The 19,615-nt window shown below is 48.8% G+C and overlaps 9 protein-coding genes across 9 annotated transcripts; 6 read left to right on the top strand and 3 right to left on the bottom strand.

Annotated features, from left to right (window-relative positions):
- Window positions 1–2: 2 nt before the first annotated feature.
- Window positions 3–1,093, top strand: POJ06DRAFT_288015 (S-adenosyl-L-methionine-dependent methyltransferase). Its single transcript, XM_056190281.1, has one exon. The coding sequence runs from the start codon at window positions 19–21 to the stop codon at window positions 730–732; it is 714 nt and encodes a 237-aa protein (XP_056046319.1). The 5' UTR covers window positions 3–18; the 3' UTR covers window positions 733–1,093.
- Window positions 1,094–1,834: 741 nt separating this feature from the next.
- POJ06DRAFT_245941 (uncharacterized protein) lies at window positions 1,835–4,645 on the top strand. The gene is made up of 2 exons (XM_056186714.1): window positions 1,835–2,043; window positions 2,141–4,645. The coding sequence occupies exons 1-2, from the start codon at window positions 1,892–1,894 to the stop codon at window positions 4,545–4,547; spliced, it is 2,559 nt and encodes an 852-aa protein (XP_056046318.1). The 5' UTR covers window positions 1,835–1,891; the 3' UTR covers window positions 4,548–4,645.
- An 828-nt stretch (window positions 4,646–5,473) lies between these two features.
- Window positions 5,474–6,830, bottom strand: POJ06DRAFT_245936 (uncharacterized protein). Its single transcript, XM_056186713.1, has 5 exons — window positions 6,680–6,830; window positions 6,521–6,596; window positions 6,463–6,472; window positions 6,287–6,399; window positions 5,474–6,212 (listed from the first exon to the last, which is right to left on the bottom strand). The coding sequence occupies exons 1-5, from the start codon at window positions 6,818–6,820 to the stop codon at window positions 5,677–5,679; spliced, it is 876 nt and encodes a 291-aa protein (XP_056046317.1). The 5' UTR covers window positions 6,821–6,830; the 3' UTR covers window positions 5,474–5,676.
- On the bottom strand, window positions 6,831–10,314 carry POJ06DRAFT_245920 (timeless protein-domain-containing protein). Its single transcript, XM_056186712.1, has 5 exons — window positions 9,776–10,314; window positions 9,126–9,721; window positions 8,964–9,080; window positions 8,823–8,916; window positions 6,831–8,773 (listed from the first exon to the last, which is right to left on the bottom strand). The coding sequence occupies exons 1-5, from the start codon at window positions 10,083–10,085 to the stop codon at window positions 7,257–7,259; spliced, it is 2,634 nt and encodes an 877-aa protein (XP_056046316.1). The 5' UTR covers window positions 10,086–10,314; the 3' UTR covers window positions 6,831–7,256.
- Window positions 10,315–10,993: 679 nt separating this feature from the next.
- POJ06DRAFT_245909 (uncharacterized protein) lies at window positions 10,994–11,622 on the top strand. Its single transcript, XM_056186711.1, has 5 exons — window positions 10,994–11,064; window positions 11,099–11,184; window positions 11,243–11,353; window positions 11,378–11,459; window positions 11,490–11,622. The coding sequence occupies exons 1-3, from the start codon at window positions 11,021–11,023 to the stop codon at window positions 11,284–11,286; spliced, it is 174 nt and encodes a 57-aa protein (XP_056046315.1). The 5' UTR covers window positions 10,994–11,020; the 3' UTR covers window positions 11,287–11,353; window positions 11,378–11,459; window positions 11,490–11,622.
- Window positions 11,623–12,240: 618 nt separating this feature from the next.
- On the top strand, window positions 12,241–12,712 carry POJ06DRAFT_265725 (splicing factor 3B, subunit 5; the record flags this gene model as incomplete). The annotated part of the gene is made up of 4 exons (XM_056189103.1): window positions 12,241–12,243; window positions 12,314–12,423; window positions 12,478–12,601; window positions 12,665–12,712. The coding sequence occupies 4 exons, from the start codon at window positions 12,241–12,243 to the stop codon at window positions 12,710–12,712; spliced, it is 285 nt and encodes a 94-aa protein (XP_056046314.1).
- A 434-nt stretch (window positions 12,713–13,146) lies between these two features.
- On the top strand, window positions 13,147–15,141 carry POJ06DRAFT_57700 (mitochondrial carrier domain-containing protein). The gene is made up of 4 exons (XM_056191229.1): window positions 13,147–13,610; window positions 13,664–13,846; window positions 13,907–13,984; window positions 14,039–15,141. Exons 1-4 carry the CDS (start codon window positions 13,465–13,467, stop codon window positions 14,724–14,726), a joined length of 1,095 nt encoding a protein of 364 aa, XP_056046313.1. The 5' UTR covers window positions 13,147–13,464; the 3' UTR covers window positions 14,727–15,141.
- POJ06DRAFT_57738 (uncharacterized protein) lies at window positions 14,960–16,501 on the bottom strand. Its single transcript, XM_056191230.1, has 2 exons — window positions 15,980–16,501; window positions 14,960–15,924 (listed from the first exon to the last, which is right to left on the bottom strand). The coding sequence occupies exons 1-2, from the start codon at window positions 16,022–16,024 to the stop codon at window positions 15,193–15,195; spliced, it is 777 nt and encodes a 258-aa protein (XP_056046312.1). The 5' UTR covers window positions 16,025–16,501; the 3' UTR covers window positions 14,960–15,192.
- A 478-nt stretch (window positions 16,502–16,979) lies between these two features.
- POJ06DRAFT_265722 (anaphase-promoting complex subunit 5-domain-containing protein) lies at window positions 16,980–19,565 on the top strand (the record flags this gene model as incomplete). The annotated part of the gene is made up of 13 exons (XM_056189102.1): window positions 16,980–17,256; window positions 17,310–17,369; window positions 17,437–17,530; window positions 17,584–17,673; window positions 17,729–17,804; window positions 17,854–18,084; window positions 18,133–18,256; window positions 18,305–18,411; window positions 18,463–18,599; window positions 18,644–18,773; window positions 18,825–18,926; window positions 18,986–19,334; window positions 19,390–19,565. The coding sequence occupies 13 exons, from the start codon at window positions 16,980–16,982 to the stop codon at window positions 19,563–19,565; spliced, it is 1,953 nt and encodes a 650-aa protein (XP_056046311.1).
- Between the last annotated feature and the right edge of the window lie 50 nt (window positions 19,566–19,615).

Raw genomic sequence — 19,615 nt, 5'->3', positions numbered from 1 at the left:
CGCAATTTTTTGCCAATAATGCCGCTACAATCGCAATCAACAGCTCCTGGCCCAGCCGACCCACTCAATGTCGAGCGCACACACGTTCATGCAATCTACGACCAAATCGCGCCGCATTTCTCGCAAACGCGTTACAAACCATGGCCTATAGTGCAGCACTATCTCGAGTCCCGCCGACCGGGTTCAATAGGTCTTGATATTGGATGTGGAAACGGAAAGTACCTGTCGGTGAATCCGGAGGTTTACATACTCGGCAGCGATAGATCTAGCAAACTTGTGGATCTGGCGTGCTCGGAGAAGGCGGTGGGGAAGAGCAGGTTTGCGGATGTGGGTGTTGCCGACGGGATTGATGCGCCATTTGTGGATTCGCGGTTTGATTTCGCAATATCGATTGCCGTCGTACACCATTTCGCGACACCAGGACGGCGGGTCGAGGCTGTGAAGAGTATTTTACGCGCACTGCGACCCGGCGGGACAGCGTTAGTCTACGTCTGGGCATTGGAACAAAAGAACTCGAGGCGGGGGTGGGATGAAGGGCACGCACAGGACGTCATGGTTCCCTGGGTTACGGAGAAAGATGGCATGCGGACGGTGGTGGAGCGGTATTATCATTTATATAAAAGGGGCGAGATTGAGTCTGATGCTGCGCTAGCGGGCGGCAGAGTCGTCGAGGGAGGCTATGAGCGGGATAATTGGTGGGTCATTATTGAGCGTGGAGAGGATTTTCGGTAGGAGCCGTACGAACAATAATAATGTATTAAATTGCATCGCGTGCGTGTCGTCTTGTGCCGGCTGCGTAATCGACCGGGCAATCATGACCCTCCAACCGCTCCAGTACGTACGTTGACTGTGAGCAGCACCGCGGCGGGCACATGATGTAGTCCTATGCATGTACGCTACGGAGTGACTAAGTGGTTTCGTTGCCCGGATGGACGTGTGCGGTGCTCTTGGGTTAGTTTGTCTAGAATGGAATTGAATCGGAGGAGTGAGTGACATGATTGCGGGCCAGGGTACAAGACCCTTGAATCAATCAAGGATGTAGAGCTTGTGTTTCATGATCGCTGGTGCACTGCCACAGCGGCATTGGCCGATCTGTGGTTACAATAATGAGAACTAGTGAGCAGCTCAAGGCAGAAACACCGGAAAGAAACTAGTCAGGGACCACGTTTATCTGCCGAATATACACCAAATTATTCGAAGACAGGATTTGCGATTGTGCTGCCGTATACAAGCCAATATTGTGGTACTATTAGCTTTGCACTAGGTGTGTATGCGTACTTCATTTCCCGGCCTGAGATTTGCACAATATAGTGTAAAGCTGTGCCGGTCTGTCAGGAGCAACTCTTTTTTGGAGATAGATGCAGCTTCGGGTGACAGGAACTTCGATAGTTGGATCCGTATGTGTCCGTCCGTACGGCAAGGGCAGACAAAAATCATCTAGAATCTGGCGCGAGCGTTCGAGAAGCGCGTGCGAGTTTGCTGATCTGGCGCCAAGACAAAACGGCGTCATCGCGCCGCACAGCGGCGGCCAAATGTGGCTAGCATAGACCTAGGCTGCAGATCGCACCGTGCCTTATACGGTTAGTATCGCAGTTCTGGGGTGCCTGCTACAGCAAATAACCCTGACCCGACATAGTTGCAAGCACTAAGGTTTGGGCCCTGACTACTTGTGGACAACTCGCCGCGGCGGCAATCGCAGCTAGTCTATTTTCGGTTTAGACCGGAAGTCCATGTGTGCCTCGGCGATGTCTGCGTTATGGGCCCCAGGATAACGACGCATTGATCCGCAATCGGTCGCGTCGCGACAGTTTATCTACTTCCCACCCCCCCGCGGCCGCAAGCCCGAAAAGCACGTCGGCTTCTGTGCAGACAAAACAAAACAGCAGGCACAATGGCCCGGTCGTCCTCCACGTCTGCCGTTGTAAGCGCCATCGTCTTCAACGGCATCATCTTCGTTGCGTTCATATCCGGCTTTCTCCTCCTCCGTCCAAAAGACAAGCGAATCTACCAGCCTAAGACTTTCCTTGAGTCTATTCCTGAAAAGTAAGTGTTGGTTCGCCGTTTAGGTTATTCTATATACGTGACAGTCATGCGCGCTGTTTGCGTAACCACACACCTCGTCGCGAGCTAACATTCCCAGTGAGCGGACCGAGCCTCTGCCGCCAGGCTATCTTGCCTGGCTCAAGGCGTTGGTCTTGAAGCCAGACATCTACGTCCTGCGCCAGACAGGTCTGGACGGATACTTCTTCCTGCGCTATCTAAAGTTCGTCGTCTTTATTTCCTTCGTCGGCATTATCATGCTCTGGCCCATCTTACTGCCCGTCAACGCGACTGGCGGCGGCGGCCAGTCTGGTTTCGATCTGCTCTCGTTCGCAAATATCGCGAACCAGGACCGATACTACGCCCATGTCTTCTTGTGCTGGTTCTTCTTTGGCTTCATCCTGTTCGCCATCTACCGCGAGTTCATCTACTTCATCTCTGTCAGACAGGCTGTCTTGACCTCGCCCCAGTACTGGAACCGCGTCTCCTTCCGGACCGTGCTATTCCAGACCGTCCCCGATAGTTACTTGAACGAGCGAACTCTGCTCAGCCTCTTTCCCGAGGCGCGCAATGTCTGGATTAACCGCAATCACAAGGCTCTTGCCGACAAAGTCGACAAACGTGACAAGCTCGCGCTCCAACTCGAGGTTGCCGAAGTCAAGCTGCTCAAGACAGCCGTAAAGAAAAGGCTCAAGGCCGACAAGAAGGTCGGGGCGGACACGACCGTCGAACAGGGTGGCACGATCGACACTTATGTTCCAGAGAAGAAGCGACCGACGCGGAGACTCAAGCCGATCATCGGCAAGAAGGTCGACACGATCCAGTACAACCGCAGCGAGCTCGCAGAGCTCGACCCCGAGGTCAAGCGAATGCAGGACGATTACATGTCCGCCAAGAGGCTCAACTCGGCCTTTATCGAATTCAACACGCCAGAGGCTGCTTTCGACGCTTACCAGTTGGTAGCCCATCATATGCCGCTGCACATGGCTCCTCGTTATATCGGTCTGCGTCCCGATGATATTATCTGGCCAAACTTGCGATTGCTGTGGTGGGAGCGTTTGATCCGCAAGTACGCCACGGCCGCGTTCATTATCGCACTCATCGTCTTCTGGGCTATTCCTGTCGCTGTCGTTGGTGCGATCTCCAACATCACCTACATCACTGACCGGGTCACTTTCTTGCGCTTCATCTTGAACTTGCCTCCGTTCTTGTTCGGTATTATCACGGCGATCTTGCCCACGATTATGCTTTTTGCGCTGATGGCTTTGCTGCCCGTCATCTTGCGCCTCATGGCCCGTCTAGCTGGTGTGCCGTCGCACTCTCTGGTCGAGCTCCATGTCCAGAACTCGTACTTTGGGTTCCAGGTCGTCCAGGTGTTTCTTGTCACGACTCTCGCTTCGTCTGCCTCGTCTGTTGTCACGCAGATCATCAATGACCCGACCTCTGCTATGAGCTTGCTTGCAAACAACTTGCCAAAATCCAGTAACTTCTACATCTCATACTTGATCCTCCAAGGTCTCAGCATCGGTGGTGGTCTCTTCTTGCAGATCGGGGGCCTCATTCTCTCCCGCATAATGTCCTTTCTCGACAACACCCCTCGCAAGATGTACAAGCGTTGGTCAGGCTTGTCAGCCATCGGCTGGGGTACCCTCTTCCCAGTATATACCAACTTGGCAGTCATCGCGATCACATACTCAATCATCTCGCCCATAATATTACTCTTCTCTGGCGTTGGCTTTGCGATTTTGTACGTCGCGTACTTGTACAACTTGATGTACGTCTACCAGCCGCCCCTCGATCTCACCGGTCTCTCGTATCCGCGCGCTCTCTGGCAGACATTCACCGGCTTATACCTCGCGCTCGTCTGCTTGCTCGGTTTGTTCGCGGTCGGCAAGAACTGGGCTTGCATTGTTCTCACTGCGATCATGCTCATCTTCACCGCTTTCTTCCAGATCTCGCTTCAGACCGCGATAGTCCCCCTCATCGACGTCTTGCCGAAATCGATCGAGATGGAACGCGCCCATGCCCTTGGCGTCGACCGCTCCACCCCTGTCGGCCGTTCCACGCCCGTCGGCCGCTCCTCCCCCGTCAATGAAGACACGACGCCAACGTTGACTGAGAAATCAACTACGCACAACAACGACGTCAAAGCGCCTGCCGTGTATGAAGCAAACAGGAAAAAGGCAATGTACGCAAAACCAATCTTTCGCTTCCTCCGCCCGGACATCTACTCGTCCTACCTCGAGATGAAGCATACTATGGTGCCGGACTGGCCCGTCCCAGAATATTCGGTCGAGGAAGAGCGCTCGGCCTACGATTCGCCTACGGTCACTGCCGTTGCACCCTTCCTGTGGATTCCTCGGGATCCGTACGGGTGGTCGAAGACGGAGATTGACAATACGGTGTCCGTGATTGGGATCTCTGATAAGGGTTCGCATTTTGATGAGAAAGGGAGGATTGTTCGGCACGGATTGCCGCCTGATTACGAGCCGGTTAAACATTTGTAGGTCTTCAAAGGCTTGTGTACTAATAGGTTGGTCATCCTATGTGATTGGGTTGTAAATGTTTGGTTTGTGTATAAATTGATGTAATTCTACCTACGATTGAATTTAGGGCAAAGGTCCAAAATACCACTGAAACTTTTTGAAATGCCCAAAATACCACTGCCCGCCGTACCCAAGGTATCTGCGCGGCTTGCACGTATATCTGCACCAACGGCGTGACTGCAAGCGAATGCGTTCCATCATAGCGTGAACTGGCAATGAACGAGCCTCCAAGATCCTAACTGTTGAAGCTCTCTGCCACATTCGACGTGCGATGTCCCAGACGATTGCCTGGGACGTAGCTGTCCGCCCAATGCTCGCGCAATGCCAATTTATAGTTGACCTGGACTTTATGGTCTGTGTGAACATCCACTTTCAAGAGTTTTGGCCTGTAATCACTCTTGTTATCAATGGCCGAAGAATATGCCGTAGCAGCCTAACTCTTGTCAACGTGCTTATTCTTCTGAACAGCGGGTGTACAACTGTGTGTACCATGAACTCTCGTGATCTGAAATATTAAGCTCGTCTGGAGTGGAGCTTCCACCCGCATGACGCATCTTTACAGACCAAGCGTACGCGAGCTCTATCAGAACAAGGGCTGTTGTACTGGTACCCTTCCTTGATGGCGATATCTTTCATAGCAAACATAAAAGCCAGTTTTGTCAGGGAACTTGTCTCCAATTTGAGGAGGCATGGTTGATGCTGTTCTGTCGTCGGACGCGTCCAAAGAAGCAGAAGGCTTTTGGTAGAAGACGCGAGACGCGTCGAGGGAGCATTCAAGTTTAGAGTTATTCAGGGTAAGCTGCCTCGAGGTGTACTGGAAGGGCCGCGGAAAATTGGGTGGGTACCTTGGGTACGGCGGGCAGTGGTATTTTGGGCATTTCAAAAAGTTTCAGTGGTATTTTGGACCTTTGCCCTTAAATTTAAAGCCTGGTACATAATTCCCCAGTGTCGCCGTCTAGTATCGGCTATCTATCGAAATATTTGCTCCTCAAAGCCCCGGATATGGTCGAGATCCGACTCGACATCCCACCACCGTTTTTTAAGTCACTTAATAGTGCCTCCTCAAGTGCGGACCGACTTATACTCGCATCTACCTCATTAGCTCCATGTGCACAAAATTTATACCCAAATACCCAATAAATGGCAATATGGAATAAGACGAACCAGATATATCACTAAACGAACTTCCGGTACTGTTAGGTTTCGATCCCCGGGTCGGAGCCACTGCAGTCGTATTCGCATGCGCTGGTCGTTCCACCACGGCGGGAAGTCGCGCGGTTTGCGTTCTGAATCCCGTGCGCGCGAATGAGGATTTCAGACTTGCTGGGGTTGGGGGATTATGTTCTTCGTTGGAAAATAACGGGACGAACGTATGGTCATCGTCTTGTTCATGATTGTCGCCGGAGTATTGGGATGACGTAGAGAGTGAATCGTCTGATCCGCCGTCCCCGTGCTGTTGTAACCGTGTGCGAAAATTGAGCGTGGACGCGGCAAGATCTGGGTTGTTAGAGCGAGGCAGCGTAGAATACGGAGGGGTATGGCCTGGCGATTTCATACGGGACGCACGGCGGTCGGCGGGTGTGAAACTGCGGCTGGATTGTAATGGCGTCGCGTCTGACAATACGGCTACACAGCATCAGCACCAACCACACTCAAACTCCTCCAGAAGCAGCGAAAAAGAAAGAAGACAGAGGACAGACCGCTTTGAGAGGTAACACGCTGCATTTCTTCGCGTACTTGTTGCAGTTCGCGTTCGTACAGCCACGCAGCTTGCTGAAGCAAGAACGGAATTGAGACATCGAAATACTCGGCTCTGCTCAATAGACGCATCAGAAGTTAGAAGCCATCGGGAGCGGTAGGGAATTTCCAGACGTACAATTGTGGCCCTGTGACAAGTTAGTCAATGTGACTCCCTAGCAAGATGTAGGACTTACATTTTATTTCAGTCCGCTTATGTGCCCTGGAAAGGACGCTCCATAATTCATTTTCTTTATCCTGATTCCATTCAATCTAAGTCGTTTCAGTTAGCTCAATCCTCCCATAGCGCGCAAATGCTCTAGCCGATGCCGAACGCGCGCATTGATCCGACTCACCGCGTGTGGCTCAGGGAACCCGTTTCTCGGGAACGGGAAACGGAGGTAGACGGTGTATGCTGGAGAGCTTTCTTCCTGTTTGACTTGATTTTCGGCCTGCATTTTGAATATTCTGTAAAAATTCGCGAAGCAGCTTGGCATGCCATGTAATACTGTAATGGTTAAATGCGCAGTAGGCGCCGTGGTGGAAAGGCCCATTGTGGGTTAGGGATTATTCGGGTTTCACCAGAGCCCCAGCCATGTTCAATGATGACATGATACGTATACAAAATTACACGTCCATGTAAGCTAAGCTTTCACGGCACTATCGGCAGGCGCTCTCCTGTTCTCATCGAACTCCGAGGATTTGAGAGGTGACTTGCATTTCCTGCCCAAATATTTCCGTGGTGTTTGGCTGTGTTATCCTCTCTGTTATTCATTGTTCATCGTTGTCTACTCTGTGACTGACATGCGGCTTCTGCTACCGCCACGGTCGCTTCACATCTGTCAGATTCTCTATCGCCACCCTCAAGATCGGACCGATTTTCATCATTATCCTCGGCAGATTCGTCCTCCAGACGCTCCTCTCCGCTCTTTGCTATTGTACCTTCACCAAGCATCCCCGCAAGCTCATCATCCTCAACATCGTTTTCCGGATCACGCAGAAGCACGCCGACTTCTTCGTCATCAACATCACTATCTGTAATATATTCCTTGGACAAGTAGATCTTTGGCGCCTTTGCTCGACTCGCAAGGTGTAACTTTTGTCCCGGTTCCTCTCGTGATTTCTTCGTGCGTTTCTAGGTTGTGTTAGCATGTGAAATGATATTGGGGCAAAGTTATGCGTACTGACCTTTTTTGATTTCCTTGAGGAATTGCTTGTGGCATGTTCGGCCGGTTGTTGTCGTTTGGTACCGTGGTTAGTGCGAATCTTGACGAATTCGCCTGCATCAATACTTTCGCCCTCAACATCGTTGTAAGACTCATCATCAATAATACTCATAGCATCATCTGCATCACCGTCCTCACTCCCACTTTCTTGATTCGTATTGTCCACGTCCGTTTTCGTCTTGTACTCACGCTTCCGCTTCGGCTGCTTCTCCTCATCGTACCCGTGCTTTATAAAGAATAACGTATCCGGCATTTTTGTAAACAGTAGCTCTACGTACAACACCGGTCTCTCCAGAAGCGCCTTCGCCAACCTCCGGACATAATGCTTCATGAACAGCTCCACGTCCTTCCTTGCCGTCTTTGCCAAGCTGATGCCTTTTCGGGGATCCAAAAGTCGGTGCAGAACAAGCATGAAATCCAGTCTGTATAATAGTGGTTCTTCTTCGCGTTTGAAAAAGATACGGTGGAAAAATGAGATGATGCGTTTGATTTGCTGGTCAGATAGGTCGGCGTGCGTCACGAGTACAGAGCGAAACATGTCTATGCAGTTCTGCGTGAAGAATTTCCGTTCAAATCGCGCGAATTCAAAGGCGCGTTCACTGGATTTTTGCTGTGCTAAGCTGTCGTCTTCATCAGATGAGAGCATGGTATAGCCTTTGTCGTTGGCTTCGCCTGGTGAGTTGGAACCCTTTGACCTTCGCGCCCTCTGTCTTCTGCCGCGAATGTAAAGATGAGTGTTTTGTTTAGAATATGACTCGAGGATTTTGAGGACCATGTACACTAAATCGCAACAAGCCGCCATTAATGGGACGGAAGCGCCATGCAAGACATTCGGCAACGATGCCAACAAATCCAACGTCGCCTCTTCATAAAACAGTCGCGAAATCATATTCACAGCGATTTCCTGGTCAGTTTCGACGTCGCTGGCTGACATTTCGGAGGTGATTAGTATGATTTGTTTGAAGCAGTGCATCGCGTATCCGAGTTTGCGCATGTGCTTGTTATCGACGGCGGCGCGGAGAATCTTTGTAACGATGACCAGAGATTGTTGATCTAGTACTCCGGCGACGAGGGCGAATCCGTGGTCGGCATTGGGTGTTGCGCGTTGCCTTGCGAGTTCAGCGGAGAGGAACCAGGACACCAAATACAGGAATTGTTCTTCGTGGCAATCCTCTACACGACTGGATTCTCGCTCGATTTCTTTTCGGATGCTGATAAATAGGGCTACATGCTGTCAATTGCGAACCAAACGCGCTAATAATATTGTACGCACGGTTAAACGCAGAATCTAAGAATTCATCCACAAACTTTGCTAGCGCATTCTGCGCTTCGCCAGATATTAACGTCGGTTTCTCTAGGTCATCGTTCTGCGATAGTCAGCCCGACTTCGTTCAAAAGATACGCGATAACCTACCGGTCTTCGAAACCCGCCCTGAGGTCTTCTCCATTTCTTTAAGGCATCAATCTTGTCAATTGCCGAACCTGAATCTTCAAGCGCTTGCTGTCCGGAAACTGTCAACCGGGTTTTATCCTAACCCCATCAGTACGTTTCCTATTTGTAATTGGATCTACATACAGCCACGACTAAAGACGTCATGGTGCCGAATCGATTATGTCGTGTAGTCGCGATCTTTGGTTTCAATTCGCTCCCATTTTCCAATCTGAGCCACGAATGCGCCGACTGTGTGTGTGCCGTAATGAAGGATACCGATGGTATGGAATGCAAGGTGTCCGGATCTACGCCCTTAACGATATGGAACACGAGTTCCAGAAGTTGCAAATCAAGCACTCGTAACGCATCCGAAACACCTGATCCGAGGGCAATTACTAAATCAAAAATACTTTGCCGCGCAAACTCTAGAATTGTTGATGTAAGGCCATCGTCTATAACTGAGTCCGAGGAGCTCTCGATCATCGCGATGTTGCGGAAAAAATATAGCACGAGACGAATGATGCCTTCATCTCTCGGGGTGCGTTCGCGGTGGGTCAGAGCGATGGACGGCAATGCGATACATGCTACCGCCTGCAGAACTTTCTGGCTTGGATGGCTTATTATCGAGTGCTTGTATAACCTCTGTGCCCGTTCGACGTGCGGTTTGTGTTTATTCGTCGCCATTGTATTCCGTGGACCTCTCAATTGTAGCGGCCACGTCAACGGCACCAAAAGTTCAACTACACCATCCTGTTAGCAAAGATATAAATCATAGTATTAACAAAGGCACTCACCACATGCTAACGCGATCCGAAACTCATTCGTCGTATTAGTCAAAATGTGCAATAAATCCTCAGTGACTAAGCTCGTCTCGGCAATTGTCCGTGCGACTTCCAAGCGATTCAGCTTCTCGTCATACGCTTTCAGCCATCGTTTGAGATCCTTTAAACACGCGAGTGCGTCGTCGCCGAGGACGTAGGGGTCGTCTGGGAGCGAGTGGTCTGGACCGCCTAGTGCAGAAATCAAGGAGGTGACATGTGCGCGGACAGTTGGGTCCACGTCTATTACCTCTAGCTGGTCGTATAGGCCGTCTGATACGTCCATTTGGGACTCTACTAAAGTGGGAATTTGATGCTGGCGATGGGTGAAGATGTCAGTCAATCGCAAGGTGCTTGAATGTCCACGTATATATGACAACAGTTGCGCGGCTCATAACGCGTCAATGAACTTACGAAGCGCGCGCCGCGATCACCTACAGCACGAATGTGGCGCCGTAATAAGCCACAAAAGTTCGGTGCACATTGTAGGGCATCCGGCCCTAACTCCGGCATGAATTACGCTGTTCGGCCAGCCGAATGGCCGAACGCGTGAAAATAATATTGCTAATTTTGCCGAGTAAGCCCAAAGTACCAATGCCTTGATTTGTGTAATCCAGATAGAAAAGGGACACCAAATTAAAAAGTCATCTGTGGCACAAGCCCCGCTGTGATGATAGCGATGAGTCTCTACGCGTCGTTTCTGCACATATGCATCTGATACCGGCAATGGGCGGAAACGTCAGTGTTTGATAGTCGCTTCGGCCATATTCGAACAAGAAAGAAGTCATGCAATTAATTAATATTTCACATTCGACGCGATGACTGTCTTGCCAAGACTCTGGAGTTACACAGATTGGATGCTGTTGCGCGCTCGCCGACGCGTCCGTCGCAGCGTTTCCGCGACGCGTCAACAACGCGTCCCTCTCTCATCCACAATTCGCGAAAGTGGCCCAGCTGATATGGAATCCTGGAGACAGCGCTTTCTCAGATTCTCTAGGGGGTTTTGCCAATAATGAGTGGGTGCTCGCGTTCATTGCGGATGAGGAATCCGACACTGCCGGCTGCAAGACGTCTCTGTACTCCAATTCAGTGTAACACGATTGCGCTCGGACGTGGATTCGCGCCGTAGACAACAAATTAATTTGAATTGCCAAGACTCTGGAGTCGGCCAGATCGGATGCTCGTGGTGGCAGCTTCTGTGCTTCTCGTCTGGTTGTAAATATGGCCATCTTTCCCCGCTGCTGCTGCCCTCCTTCCTCGTCATCGTCTTACGAGAAAGATTCTCACCTTGACAACGAGAACTACGTCGCCTGGCAAGCGACGCAGTCTGCGGAGAGCCAAGAGGGGAGCCTGTAACTGGCTGAGATCCTCTCCACCACGAGCGAGTATACTTCAGAATTCCTACAACCTGGTCATTTGGCTAACATTAATGTAGACGGACAGTGTTCTCAAGTGTGGGCAAGAGGACAGCATGGAACCCGGGGTGAGTCTGAGTGGTCAGAGGCAAGCCACTTGGTACACTGCCATTTCTAGCAGTTTGTCCTCTTCCGTACTCGTATTAAGTCAAGGACTCTCCTTAATACGAGTACGCTGATCCGCTCGCCAGTTTGGGCGATGCGTACTCGACTGTGGGTACGGGGATAAAGTATGGGCACGGGGGATAAGAGGAGTCCTGTCAGACTCCTCTTTAATTCGATATGCTGATTCGCCTCGAACAAGGTGAGTCCAAGGATGGCGAGATTCAAGCCACTTGGACACTACCAGTTCGGGGACGCGTACTCGAATGTGGGCGAGTACAGCCTGGATCCAGCTGACCACTACGGTGAGAACCAAGCCGCGGTAGCACAACTGGTCCGGCAATACGTTCTCATCTGGGGGCATGAGGGGAGTCCTGACGGACTGAGATCCTCTCTAATTCGAGTGCGCTCATTCGCCCTGGAGCAAGGGTAAACCAAGGATGGCGAGATCCAAGCCACTTGGACACTACCAGTTCCGGGGACGCGTACTCGACTGTGGGCACGGGGGATAAGGAACGGTGTTAGGATTTTCTCTATCACCATTATGTTCCTGTTATTTGTCTATGTATACGTATATGAATATATACATACATATGAGAGGCCAGCTTCTTGGAGCTGGCCGTTGTTGCTTGTGACCCATGGCAGGGCGTAACCACCAGACATTTTTGTTGTATTTCTTGCTAACTTTGTATGTCTGGTCGGCCGCCTAATACAAGTAAGTGTGCACTCCTGACGGGTAAATTGGATAACCCTAACCTTCTCGTGCTATAGGTCTAGGTAGTCGCGATCCATCAGAGTCTGCCAGACTGGTTCAACGTCTGAGCCCAAACCCTAGTTACTCTAAGCACTCGCATAGTTTCTACGTGTTTCCATATTAACAGCAAATTTGTTCATCCTTCATTCAAACTTCACGACGACCATACAATGGTAAGCATCCTGTCATATACTATAGGCGTGATAGCATTCAATACAATGATACTGACAGCCACGTACGTAGGCTGATAAACTACGCGCTCAGCAGCAACTTGAACAATTACAAACCCGATACGTCGGCGTTGGCCACGCAGATACTACAAAACAGTATGGCTCACATTTCTTTTCTCAACTGTATTCACTTGAATTTGTTTTTGGTTGGAGGAGGTTCACTGACATCCTGCGCAGCGAATGGCTTTCAAACGTACAAAGGGATTCATTGGCGGCGTACATCGGTCATCCAGCCATGCTGGAGCACTTTTCCGTCGCGCTTAATGAGCCACAGGAACGTGTTAGAGTGCAATTTATTGACGTATGTTTCTGTGAGACCATATTTGCCGTGTCGTGAGGATTAGTGTGACTGACGCTGGGGTAGAAAATGATCCAACCTTGCGGACCGCCTAAGGATAAGGAAGAGATCTGACGTGGTGCTGACTTCGGGCGCTCTTTTGAATTCATGATTGTGCGAGACTGTATGCCACCAGTATTGGTATGCACCGCTGAAAGCTGCAGAATATTGTCTCCGTCCGTGGATGCTTGCGGCCTTACCATACTTCTTTTGCCCAAATCCTATAGGATGTGATTGTGGATCGGCAGTTCCGCGGAATGCTTGGTGCAATGACTTGATTATATGTGTCGATTTGTGATTGAGCGGAGTTGAGATATTTTGCATTGTAGTGTTATTTGGATCAGCTGGCAGTAAACGCTCCTTCTGTTATGGGTTGTAACATACAGGTCCACTCTCCACCTCTAGATCTCCTTAGCTTAAATTGGGTTGTATCTTCACCAGCGGGATCTAAATATGAAAATCGTCGTTTTAAATACAATCGATCTTTGCCATTTTACTGCTCTAGGAATCATTACGAAAATGACACCGTAAAGAGCTTTATTAATGTGACTGATGATGTCAATTTACTGTCACAGTACCCTGCTTCGAAGTGACGTATCCTCATGCGGCCTTTCAGCGGAACTGTGGGAAGTCGCCTCCTGAAAATCTCCGGGAGTAAATTTTTGAGTCGACTTCCGGCAAATTATCTTTGGCGCCACCTACACTCTCGCGGACCTTTCGTCGGCTCATGTTTGTTTCGCGAGTTTAGTGGTCTTTGTCGCAGGTAGTTTTTTTAGGAAACTTAGCAATTTAGAAGTGTGGATGGGTGACAGACCGAGGCTCTCAGAATGGCATCACCAAATCCGTCATATACGAAGACTAGCATAACGCCGAGCTTAACAAGCGCAAACCGTCAGAACACACAGCCAGTCCAAGTTGAATTTGTGCAAGTTGAAAAGATATCAAAGCCATGGCTACATTTTGTCGCCGGAGGGTGAGAAACACTTTCTCGATGCAGTTTTGAATCCGTTTCTGACACGGCGATAGGGTCGGTGGGATGATGGGCGCGATTGCGACTGCGCCTCTGGATGTTGTCAAAACGAGGTTGCAGAGTGATTTTTATAGTCCCCAGTTGATGAAGGGACATTTACAACAGACACTGCATGGGCAAAGAGTGGGACATTTTAGATCGATGTGGCTGCATTTTTACGAGACATTTCAGATCATGGCGTACGTCTTCCTCCAGTTGCTTAAATCATCCGGGAAGCAATTGCTAACTAGATTCATTAGGAGCGTGTATAGAGTGGAAGGCGGCCGTTCTCTCTTCAAAGGTCTTGGGCCAAATCTAGTCGGCGTTATTCCGGCTCGGTAAGTTCGGCTCCTGTCATATATGGCTTAGTGTGATGCAACTCACAGCGGTAGATCGATTAATTTTTTCACATACAACACCGGAAAGAGCCTGGTTGCTAGCAGTCTCAACAACGGAGCCGAGGCCGCGTGGGTGAATCTTATGGCGGCGGCAATAGCAGGAATCGCGACGTCGACGGCAACCAACCCAATTTGGCTAGTCAAAACACGACTTCAGCTGGATAAGCAAAATAGTAATAAAGGCGACTATACCCGGCAATATAAGAATAGTATGGACTGTTTGCGGCAGGTTCTCGCTAAGGAAGGGATACCGGGTTTGTACCGTGGTTTAACTGCGTCGTATCTCGGAGTTGTAGAGTCGTCGCTTCAGTGGGTCCTCTATGAGCAAATGAAGAGCCTAATCAATCGCCGTGAATTGTTGCGCAACAGGCTAGGCGTAGAATCAACTGCGGGAGATACTTTTTTCGAGTGGCTCGCGAAATCAGGAGCTGCCGGTGTTGCCAAGCTCTCTGCCTCGCTGCTGACTTATCCACACGAAGTCATCCGAACTCGTCTACGACAGCGGCCGTTAGCTGACGGACGGCCAAAGTATTCAGGACTTGTGAACTGCTTTATGACGATCTGGAAGGAAGAAGGATTAGTGGCTTTATATGGCGGTTTAACGCCGCACCTAATGCGGACGGTTCCTAATTCGATTATAATGTTCGGCACGTGGGAGTTGATTATCAAGGCCTTTTCATAGTTGTTTGCATTGCTGGTCAATATTGCGTTACAGAAGCGGTCGTACATTGTGTCTATTATCCTGAGGGTGTGCGGCGGATAGAGTCTATTATTGTAACATATCTAATCACTCATCATTGTAGATACGTTTAGTCTTTGGATAGCCTGCTTTAGGTCTTAGTTAATGGAAGACAAGGTTAGAGATAGAGCGCGCGCAAGGTGGGTGTCGGACGACAGACACTCGCAAGAAGCATCAATCTAATGGTTACTAGTACGACAGAGTTAAGTTTGTACCAACAAAACCAAAAACGCAATTCCAACAAAACTCATAATTGACGGAAGTATCATTTGCAAAAGCCGGACGCCGAATACTGCAAGATAACTACTCCACAATGGCATATGTATACCAATCAATTACGTAGCCGGTCTAATGGAGACTAGCTCGATGGCATTAGTCTTGATTAGTTGATGGCAGCTGATTCAGCTCGCTAAGTGGCGTCATGAGCTTCGAGGTCGAGAAGCGAGGATGGAGTAGGGTTGACGGGAGCAGGCTGCTCCAAAAGCACTGATCGCTCTGACGGTGCCCCACGTCCTTTGACGATCACAGCATTTTTTGACGATTGCGATGAGCGAGGATCCCTTGATACTTGAGTGGACTGGCGTTTGTACACAAGGATTGTATGCAGTAGACCCCCGATGCCGGCGAGCAGTATTATGGAGAAACTTACAACACACCATTCCGCGACGATCTTGGTTTCATGCTGCCACTTGTATGCACACGATTCTGTGTACTTATACTCCAAAACGCATGCATTGGCGCCGGCACTGGAGCTTGGGAAGGGGTAAGCGCGATCATATGGCGTGTTGAAACCGCAGCATCGCAGAACATTCTCGATGCGTTCGATTTTGAGAGACTTCTCGCCAAATAACCTGCTCCACAGAGCATCGTGAATGCAATGGGACAGATTTGGGGAGATGTAAGGAGAAAGAAGGCCGAGAAGAATAGTCGCCGTGAAAATAATGACTATTAGTGCGGCCGGATAGAAAAGCCTTCGGGCAGCAAATACACTTGGAGAAGCGATAGGAATAATAAGACAGAACAATGTCATGGAGGGCAATAATATAGCCATAGTCGGAAAGAAGGACGAGACTGGGAGAAGGAAGTGCGTGGTCTTGGTGAGCTGCATGACGCCCAGGAGAGTGAGGATGAGAGTGATGGTCTAGATCCGATGAGTTAGCACTTCGGCCAACAATAACGATATGACAAGAACATACCGTAGACACCGTCAGCGCGATGCGGTTCCTTCTGTTCCGCTCCATCGTGACTGCTCTTATTTGATTGATTGTGAAGATGCTTGGGAGGGAAGCACAGACTACAAAGGACTGCTAATTGAGGATGATGACCTGATGAGCCGCGAAAGATCCATGCACCGCCTCGCTTCCGCCACTTGTTCTGGCTTGCTGCCTCAACGTTAACGTGGCCATTCTCAGCTGTCGCCATTGGAGCCTGCTTGCCGCCGAAGCCAACCTTCAATCTGATAACGCGATTATGATGTTATAAAAAATGTGAATCTAGTTATCCCGCGTTGTGATCCGAATGAGTAACCCTCTGACCTAGCTTGGGGCAAAAATAAATGACGTCATAACGGCATATTCCACTCAACAGGTATTTATTATATTATCGCTAGCTGTAACTTTCCTGCACACACGATTACGAGCATAGTATGAAAATGTTTGCGTGTCCAGCCCGTACGATTTAATAATTCCACTAACCACCAAGAGGAATGCAGTGTTGACCGTAGCTAGTGGACCTGTTCAGTCTGTGTTCCTAAGCTGTAGGTGACACGTTGTAAAGGGTAACAGAAGGTACCTCCCAGATTTCGCAGTAAACAAATCAATTTTGAAAGCAGCAAAGCTCCTCTCTCGCAAGCCGATCACGCCAACATCCTCAATGTCTCATGATTCCGAACTGCTATGCACAAAGTTCCTAGCGCCGGCTAAAGTTGCACTGATATCGTTGATACACGTGTATTGTAGCCACGAGATCCAGAGTCGAAGCCGGATCTCGCTGTTAAAGGTTCTTTTAAAATGGATTGACGGAAAGGACACTTGTTTGTCCCTATTTGGATTATCGGACTTTGAAGCTCAATTGTCAGACATTCCATGTGTTGATGGCAGTAACGCGTACGACAAATTATTGTTGAAGGTACTCACCTCTGAAGAATATCATTGGACGTAGTAAATGACTCGAGTTTAGCTGTCCAATATAAGCAGCATGGACGATCTTTGCAGTCTCATAAATGAGATTGATTCCGATTTTTTCAAAGTTTCTAGCGACTCTGGGAATATTGCAGTCAACTCGACATCTGTAGTTGGCCATTTCCTTCGCCGATGTTACGTCGAGTTCAAAGCGATGGAGTTCGATGAGCGAGTCGATCTCTGGAGGGCGTTTGCTACGTTCAGATACAATACTTACAATGAAATAACGATCGCGTCACTGCATTTGCCTGAGAGTCGCAGTATATTTTCTCTCGAGCCAGATTCACGGAAGGGTTCGTGCACTGAAATACCCTTATTCTTAGCAACTGACTGAGGGGAGTTCTAGATTCATTCGCTATGGAAGATGTTACGAAAATGTTTGAATTCCAGATAGAATATATGCAAAGTGTGTCTTCTTCTGCTCGATGTGATTGTTTTCTCTTTCAGCCCGTTAATGACGACGACAATTTTAGAACAAGGTTGCAGTTTGCCTATCAGCATGATCGAGATCCTAGACAAAATACTGGCTCATTCTTTCCGAACTCCTTCGTCGATATACTATATTAGGTAACAACTATCACGACATTCCTCTCAGAATCTGTTAACGCGCTTTAATTAAGATTCCTTCACAGTTGGCGATGCGGAGATTATCAGGAGGCATTCGAGAACCTTCACCGATATTTCGACTATACAATGCACCACAATGACAAGTACGGGCAATTTAAATGACTCTGGTTGCTAAAATCTATGCTAATCACACAACAGAATATTTTACCAGTATGCTTTACTGAATCTTGCAATTTTGCAAGCAGATTTTAACTGCTTTGCGGAAGCAGTTTGGGTTAGTAATTGGCATCTTTACAACTTGACTGAGAGATTAACTTGAATAGGCCATCCAAGAAACCATCAAGACAGCTCGCGAGAACAAAGACAACATATGTCTGAATTTCTCTTTATCATGGCTCTATCATTTCCAAAAATCCCATCCTCGGGAGTGCCCGCCTCCGGCTAGCTCTGATGATACCACAGTGCAATTTCTGAAAGTTAAAGCAAAAGAGACGGGTATGGTCAACTTGCAATCCGTAGTGTACTTGTCAGAGGCGAAATCTATGATTATGTCTGTAAGTGTTGGTTGGTGATAGTAATTAAGTCAACAAGCTGATCTATAGGGCGGTAATGCGACTCTGATCTTTGAATCCATTATGAAAAGCGCGTATATGAACGCTTCCATAAATTTGCTAGAATCTGTAGGAGCGCAATTTCTCGTGCAGGCGACATTCTGGTCGCGTTTAGGTACAGTCGATTTGGTTTGCTGTAGGAATGGCCCATTAATTGGCTTAGGTATATCGATCCTTGGCAAATTTTACACGGATGGTTTTCTGGATCTCTTTCAGGATAGTTCCTTTGTGGAAGATGTTGTGAAGATTGCTTGTCGATCGGCCTACACGGTAGGATTGATGAGTCTTCCTTGCCTGGCCATTATCTGACAATCTGGCTAGCTGGTAAACTGCGGACGGTACGACCATGCACTCAAGATCCTTACTGATATAGAAAGTACTGCGTCGCGGTCATTGCGAATCCATCAGATATGGGTAACGTATAAGACTCTGATTTTGTTCAAGCGGGCTATTAGGAAGTAAGTTTCTGCGCTTTACATGAGGATACGCACTGACTCTTTAGTGAGCGGATGAATGAAGTTGAAGCTTTAAGTAAGAGGCTTAATTCAATGCCTGGCGTAACCGAAGATTGCCACCTCGACATAAATGTCGCGCAAATAGAACATTATACGCGGTCTGGAAACACTGAGTTGGTTAGTAATGTCATGATGACTGTGTCGTATGCAGTTGCTTACGCCCTACAGGCATTGACTCTTTCCGCCCAATACTTAGATTCTGCCGTAGCTGATGATTTGGATTTATACAACCAGTTGGCTTATATGATGCAGTATTCTCGAATCATGCTGGCACGTATATTTGATAGACTTACCTGATTCTCCATGGGTATGACGTTAACTGTTGTCAGCTTGTCGGACGACCGCTACGCGGCTATACACTCCTAATGCGCTGTATCTCAATTGCCGAAAAGTCAAGTCTCGTACCGGCAATCATGGAAGCCCTCTGCATGATCTGCGAAATTTTCAACGCCATCAAAAACCACCAACAAGTCCTCGCGATTCTGGACGCGACAATTCCGTATATTGTCGAATGCGAAAACGCAGAGTTGCTGGGAAAAGCATACTATGAGACTGCCAAGGCGATTATTGGAGCTAGCGATTTATTACAGGTAGGTGTCGGAGGAGGGAAAGCAGACGGTGCAGAGGTTAAGGGGAGGATTGTCCACGCGATTCGGTATGCGAAGTTAGCATACGCAGGTAGGCCCTATCAGTCCTATTCATATTTGACTTTCTGATATTCACGGATATACAGAATATGAAAAATTAGAGGATATATCACGCATGCTGGACATTTCATCGATGTTGGCGAGATTATACAATGTCGTCGGCGATCACAGTGACGACAGAGACCGCACGGCATTGCAGTATTTGTCACTGCGACAAATGAGACGTGATGCGAGAAGGTTTGGAATGTTGACTGTAGCGTAGATGGATATGTATATGCTGATATGGCGCTGGCATGGAGGTTTGTAGATCGA

Source organism: Lipomyces tetrasporus (genome assembly GCF_029532465.1).
Source record: "Lipomyces tetrasporus strain NRRL Y-64009 chromosome Unknown POJ06scaffold_2, whole genome shotgun sequence".
Classification (NCBI taxonomy): Eukaryota; Fungi; Ascomycota; class Lipomycetes; order Lipomycetales; family Lipomycetaceae; genus Lipomyces; species Lipomyces tetrasporus.
This window is presented reverse-complemented; position numbering and strand designations above follow the sequence as displayed.